At 40.3% G+C, this 6,407-nt stretch overlaps 1 protein-coding gene across 2 annotated transcripts; it reads left to right on the top strand.

Moving 5' to 3' along the window:
- Positions 1-327: 327 nt before the first annotated feature.
- mfsd5 (major facilitator superfamily domain containing 5) lies at positions 328-2,752 on the top strand. 2 transcript variants are annotated; one of them, XM_056257957.1, is made up of 3 exons: positions 328-483; positions 859-937; positions 1,032-2,752. In XM_056257957.1, the coding sequence occupies exon 3, from the start codon at positions 1,127-1,129 to the stop codon at positions 2,570-2,572; it is 1,446 nt and encodes a 481-aa protein (XP_056113932.1). In that variant the 5' UTR covers positions 328-483; positions 859-937; positions 1,032-1,126; the 3' UTR covers positions 2,573-2,752. The 2 variants fall into 2 exon arrangements, with proteins under 2 accessions (XP_056113932.1, XP_056113931.1); XM_056257956.1 differs by having other exon boundaries at positions 328-488.
- The last annotated feature ends 3,655 nt before the right edge of the window (positions 2,753-6,407 follow it).

The raw sequence follows: 6,407 nt of genomic DNA, 5'->3' as shown, positions 1-6,407 counted from the left end.
TATTATCCATAAAATTATTCAAGGCATTGCTTTACATAGTAAACGGTGTTATAGTGACATCGTGTGGCCAGCCACAGTAGCGAAATGGCATTTCGTTCATTCACGCTTAATCCAACGTTGCCTGGTAAACTTGATGGAGTGTCCTGCTACATACCCTAATTAATATTGTCAGTCAATCTCTGCCAACAGAATAATTCGTTTATTCGGCTCTGGTTTATTAATCGTTGCTAATTAGAGAGCCCTACTGGGTTGAACGCCGTAATACGTCATTAATATTTATAAGCTACGCAAAGACGTCCTTCGTGTGTTTTGCGTCATTACGTTTGAGTAACCCGGAAACACACACGGATATTGTAGATCAGATAGGAAAATATTGCAGACATTTACGCTGTAAAATCACCTGAAATCATGGCATAGAAAAGGTTTTTTTATCTCCCAAAATCAGCGAAGAGTTTGCAAACTCTTTTGGACAATGTTAAGATAGTAAGGTAGGTGTATTTAAGGCTTTTCTCTCTCTCTCTCTCTGTATATATATATATATATATATATATACACACACACACATATATATATATATAAGGCTTTTAACCAAACATTTATGGATGTTTCAATTTTAAGTCAGTCAAGTTTAATCTATCTATCTATCCTATCTATCTGCTATCTCTCTCTCTCTCTCTCTCTCTCTCTCTCTCTCTCTCTCTCTCTCTCTCTCTCTCTCTCTCTCTCTCTCTATGTATATATATATATATATATATATATATATATATATATATATATATATATATATATATATATATATATATATATATATATATATATATATATATGTATTGATAGTAGCCATGTGGTTCATTTCAGAAGTCAAGCTGTCAGTCTGACATGATGATTTCTCCATTGGGTTCATCCAGAAGTCGCATGATGAAGAATGTCATTTTTGGTAAGAATTGTGTTGGTACAAAACTATTGTTATTAACATTTATGGTCTATATAATGCACTTCTTACATAATTTTTCATTTTTCTCTTTCCTCAGATGAACTATAGATTTCACTGGACCAAGAGCTGCTGGAGGATGATGATCTAGGATTATTCAGGATTTCTCCAGTCCCCTGAAAACTTTTGTCCATCATGTTTGTGACAGCATACCTGGCATTTATAGTTTTGGCAGGACTGTGCGTGGCTTTAGAGATTGCAGCCCGTCGTCTCACCTCATTCCAGGCCACACAGACAGCTGTCGCCAATCCGGCATTCCAGCGTTTTCAGAAGCTCTTTCTGAAGGCGTATCTTCTGGCCCTCTGGGCAGACTGGCTGCAGGGACCTTACCTTTATAAACTGTATCGACATTACAACTTCCTGGAGTCTCAGATCGCCATCCTATATGTATTCGGTCTGGCTTCTTGCGTGCTATTTGCCCCAGTGGCCGGCTGGCTACCACAGTTTCTTGGGCGAAGACAGACGTGTCTCCTCTTCTGCCTGACCTATTCTATCTGCTGCTTCACCAAGCTGTCACAAGACTATTTTGTGCTCATACTAGGACGTGTTCTAGGAGGCCTGTCCACCTCTCTGCTAACCACCACTTTTGAGGCCTGGTATGTGCACGGTCACGTTGACGTCCATGATTTTCCCAAAGAATGGATTCCTGTCACCTTCGGTAAAGTCGCAAATTGGAATCACGGACTGGCAGTTGGCGCCGGGCTGGTGGCGAATCTGTTTGCCGAATGGCTTGGGCTGGGGCCGGTCGCTCCGTTTCTTTTGGCGATCCCAAGCCTTGCCGCCTGTGCCTGGTTTGTGCTGTCCGAATGGGGTCAGGAGGACAGACAGGAGAGCGCACACGGAGACAAGAACGCCCCCCTTCTCAACCCTCTAAACGCCCCCAAGTTGCAAATGTCAACGCGGGCCCGTTTCTGGCGTAGCTGTGTGGACGGCCTGCGCTGCTTGCTGTCTGACCGCCGCGTTATGCTTTTGGGTGGCGTTCAGGCACTTTTTGAAAGCGTTCTCTATATATTTGTTTTTCTTTGGACTCCTGTACTGGACCCACACGGCCCGCCGCTAGGAATCATTTTCTCCAGTCTGATGGCGGCCAGCTTGGCCGGCTCCACGCTTTTCCGACTGGCCACGTCGGCCCCGTATCGACTCCAACCCGGTCACCTGCTCTGCTTAGCCGTTCTACTAGCTTTCTTCTCCTTCTTCATGCTGACGTTCTCCACGGTGCCCGGCCAGCCCCGGCCGAGGGAATCTCTTCTCGCCTTCCTTCTGCTGGAACTAGCCTGCGGGCTTTATTTCCCGGCGGTAAGTTTTCTCCAGGGCCGTGTGGTTCCCATGGAACGCAGGGCTGCCGTGCTGGCTTGGTTTCGTTTGCCTCTTCACCTCCTGGCTTGCCTGGGGCTGCTGGCTCTTCACGGGGAGGTGTCGGGGGCCGGTGCGGGTGAGGCCGGCAGTGGCACCAGACACATGTTTGCAGGCTGTGCAGGGATGATGCTGGCCGCTCTGCTTGCTGTCGTCAGCCTTTTCACTGTGGGCAGGAATGATGCAGACCTCAGACTAGAGGGGACCAAATTAGAGGGAGAAATCTGAGTAACACTGGATTTCAATATAAGGACTGGGGTTATTTTTTTGTATGCTTTGTTTTCTTTATGAATGTTGTCTTAGTTAAACAAATGTATTTAATGGTAAAACTAATCAGAAAGAACATGGCTTTATTTTTTTTCTTCTAACTGCAATGTCAATAGTACCAATAAACACCTTCAAATCTGATTATGTTTATACAAAAAAAAAAAAAAGAAGCAATCCATCCAGAAAAGCAATTATTTAAATTAAAATATGTTTGGGCATTTTACACTTCATTTGAATATTGAATATGATCAGCAAATCAATTAAAAGTTATTTTGCAATAAAGACTCATTTTAAATTTACATTGCAATTATGCATTTGGCAGATTCTTTTAAGCAATTTACATTGCATTAATGCATTCAAGGTACAGAATACATTTTTTAGCAATTCATGCATCAAACCTTGGCATTGATAACACTAATTCTGCAGAGTCCAATGCATTTCATTTTTTTTTTTTTTAAATAGGCGTTTGTTTCATTGATTGAACAGCTGTTTTTGTACTAAATGAGATCATTGCTATATCTAGCTTGTGCTGCACACAGACCATACGAAAAGGTTAAGGTAAGCATTTTCATTTATTGAAATCGATGGCAACTGAACAAATTAAGGCTCATGAACAAACATCTTAGAAACCACTGTAAATAAATGCATATTTTAAAAATATAAAAATAAAAATTACAAAATAAAATAATTTATTGTGAAGTCTAATGACCACAGATATCAATATATTTTTCATGTATTAATTTAACTTCCAGTCATTCCGTTTTAGAGTAGGGATCGCCACTTATCTCAGTTTATATCCATCATTCCATAATAAGTGTATTTCTATGTGAGATTCGAGGTGTTGAGATATTAATCTCAGACGTACTGTACAGCAGTACATAAAATGAAATAATACAGAGTATTAATACATCTGCACAGTTGTATATGGCTTGTGTGTGAGGTGATATAGAACTTCATATAATATTCAGTTATATTCTTGCGTTTGCTGGCAAACACTTAACGGTCTCACAGTTTTTTTGTAAGTCAAATTAAGATGACTTAAGAAGAAGAATGTACACACTCCTTTTTTTCTGAACACTACTGAAAACTTACAAAGAAAGAAAAAACTGTCATTGTCTTTGGCTATAAACCCATTGCATCAAACAGCTGCATGCTTAAAAATGGATATGCTAGTTTAAATGGCCATTTGATCTTTATTATAAGCCTAGTTTTTAACTGAATATAATGGTGTGTTTGTTTTCACACCAAATGTCCCAGTATCTTTTACACTCAGAACTGGCACTTCACATTCACATTTCTACACCACCAACATTTCAAGCAAGAAACTTTACTCATTCTGTGGTTTAGTAGACTTTTGAGAAATTTTGCTAGTGATAACAAAAAAAAAAAAAATTACATAGGAAAGAAAATGCTTAGATTGGCAGTCTTGTATGAGGAAAACATTCTGTTCTCTTTAGTGTTTTCGGTTTTTGCATTCTTGGTAAGATGTGTAATATTTAGGCCTCTGAAATGTTTGCTAGGACTGAAAATTGTGCAGTGTTGGATTCTGCTAATGAACAGCTTTTCACATGTAAATGTGCACTAAAAAGTGAATGAATGCTGACAAGTTTTGCAGAATAGTCTCATAATTTTGAGTCTTTTAAGTGCAAAGTGTTTGGAAACTCATCAGTGGCTGGTAATACAAAAAAAGATGCTTAATTAAGAATTCAGGGTACTTTAAAGGTGCAGTAAGCGATTTCTGGAAAACGCTGTTGCAAATCAGAAGTAGGGGACGTATACTCAAGATGGGGGAGGAAAGAGAGAGAGCAAGAGGGAGATTTGAAGAAAGAGTAGGGCTGGGTATTTTTTTGATATAGATACCGATATCGATACCAATACCGACACCTTGATACTTTTTCAATACCACTTTTATGAAATCTGTTTTAACAAGATTACATTACATATATGACCTAATAAAACTTTTATTTTTTTCAGCCTGTTGACTTTTTTTACAGACTCAAAGACTCATATAGGCCACCGGGGGGCGGAGTATATGCCTCGCTCTCAAACGCACGCATTAAGCTTGCCGCAAAGCACTGGCAAAAGTAGCCTAATGATTATGAATGTGTCGGGAAATAATAGCATCTTAATTGTTTATCAATAAACTAGTGTTTTTTGAGTCAGTGTTGGCTGCAAAGATGAAGTTTACGATGCTGACTCGTCATCTCCGCAGTATAGTGGACGTGTGCGCGCCTATAGAGAGCACTGTTCATTTAGATTACATAATCAGAGAGTATTTGTTTTCGATTCGAATTGGTTCGTTTAAAATTAGACATTTCAAGCTTTCTATATGCTTATTTCTCATGTCTGTGAGGCAAGAAGCCTATACGCTGAGGTTCGGTTCATTAGTGACGCGCTCCAGTTCTAGCAGTCGAAGACGGAGCAAATTTCTGCTGTAATTTTATTCCGTGCACTGTCAAGTGCTTCATCAGATTTGTTGTGTTTCTGGTCTTGGCATCAATTATCTTGTCGCAAATATGGCATCGCGCGCTGTTGGCATCTAGCCTGGTGAAATGTAGCCACACTTTTGATCTTTTCCACATCTTTTCCATCTCTGGGGGTTGGGACGCTTTCACACTACAGCCTCACGTGTGAGACACATCTATCTCTGGGCGTAACCGCCGTAAACTAGTGTTTTTCCTTGATGTCGCACCACAGCCAATCATGCTGCATGCTTATTGGCTCACTGACATTGACGAGATTAACAACTTAGGTATCGAAATTTGGTTCCGAACGACAAGACTCGATGGTATCGAGGCAATTCGGTCAGTGCCGCAGCCTCTAGCGTCAGTCGCTAATGCGCCTCTTGAGATCAAGGGAGTGAGGTTTACCGGCACAGCTCTCACTAACTGGCCTCTCTTAAACTCACCCCCCCTAAACCTCACTCTCATATGGGTCACGGCACCAATGTAACCCCTCCGGTTCTAATCGCCCCGCTTCAAGCAGGATTCGAACATCCGGTATGGGAGGTGGGCAGACTAACAAGGAGGCTAAAGACCTCAGCCTCTAGGGGGCGGAGCAATGAAGGGAGGGGTCTGTTATTTTTGGGTTGATATAAAATATCAACAGTATTTGGTAGGGGCTGGGTATCGATTCGATTCCGATTCACAAGTTCTCAATTTGATTCGATTCTCGATTCAAATTCACTGATTCCATTTTCACTGGCCCTACCACTAAGTTATAAATAAATTAAATAGTTATTGTTTTTGACCATGTATCCTTGTATTTTAATAAATAAGGTTATGACACCCAAAATTTTAGATACCATTAAAATTGAACAATTCTTGATTCCAATTTCGATACCACAGCTAAAACACTTTTAATATAAATTTCAAATCAAATGTAAAATAACACTGCATATAATCTTCACTGTACAAATTAAATAAAGGTTCATCCTTATTAAAGTTACAAAAACGTTATTCAGTGAAGAACAGGGAGTGATTTCTTTGTCTTTTGTAGTTTGACTGACATAAGAACACTGCTGTCACTTTAAGACTAATGCAGGGATACAATATAATGATACACATGCGTTCTTTCTCTACTGTTTACTTAAGCCAGAACTGACTATGTTTACTTGGATACTCGTGAAGGCGGGCATTTTTAGATAAGTTTGTGTGAATTTGACGGTTTAAGCGCAGAGAGAACTCATTTTTTTCACACTGTCTGAGACGTGCAGCTGTGTTCGCTTCGGGTGTGTGCGCACACAAAACTTCTCACACAGCGTGCGCGAGTTCTTTTTCGCTTAAATGCCGATCGG

The sequence above is a fragment of the Rhinichthys klamathensis genome, unplaced genomic scaffold (genome assembly GCF_029890125.1).
Source record: "Rhinichthys klamathensis goyatoka isolate OS25496 unplaced genomic scaffold, OSU_Roscu_1.1 h1tg000147l_1, whole genome shotgun sequence".
Classification (NCBI taxonomy): domain Eukaryota; kingdom Metazoa; phylum Chordata; class Actinopteri; order Cypriniformes; family Leuciscidae; genus Rhinichthys; species Rhinichthys klamathensis.
Note: the sequence above shows the minus strand (reverse complement) of the source record. Positions and strands in the feature narration are given on the sequence as shown.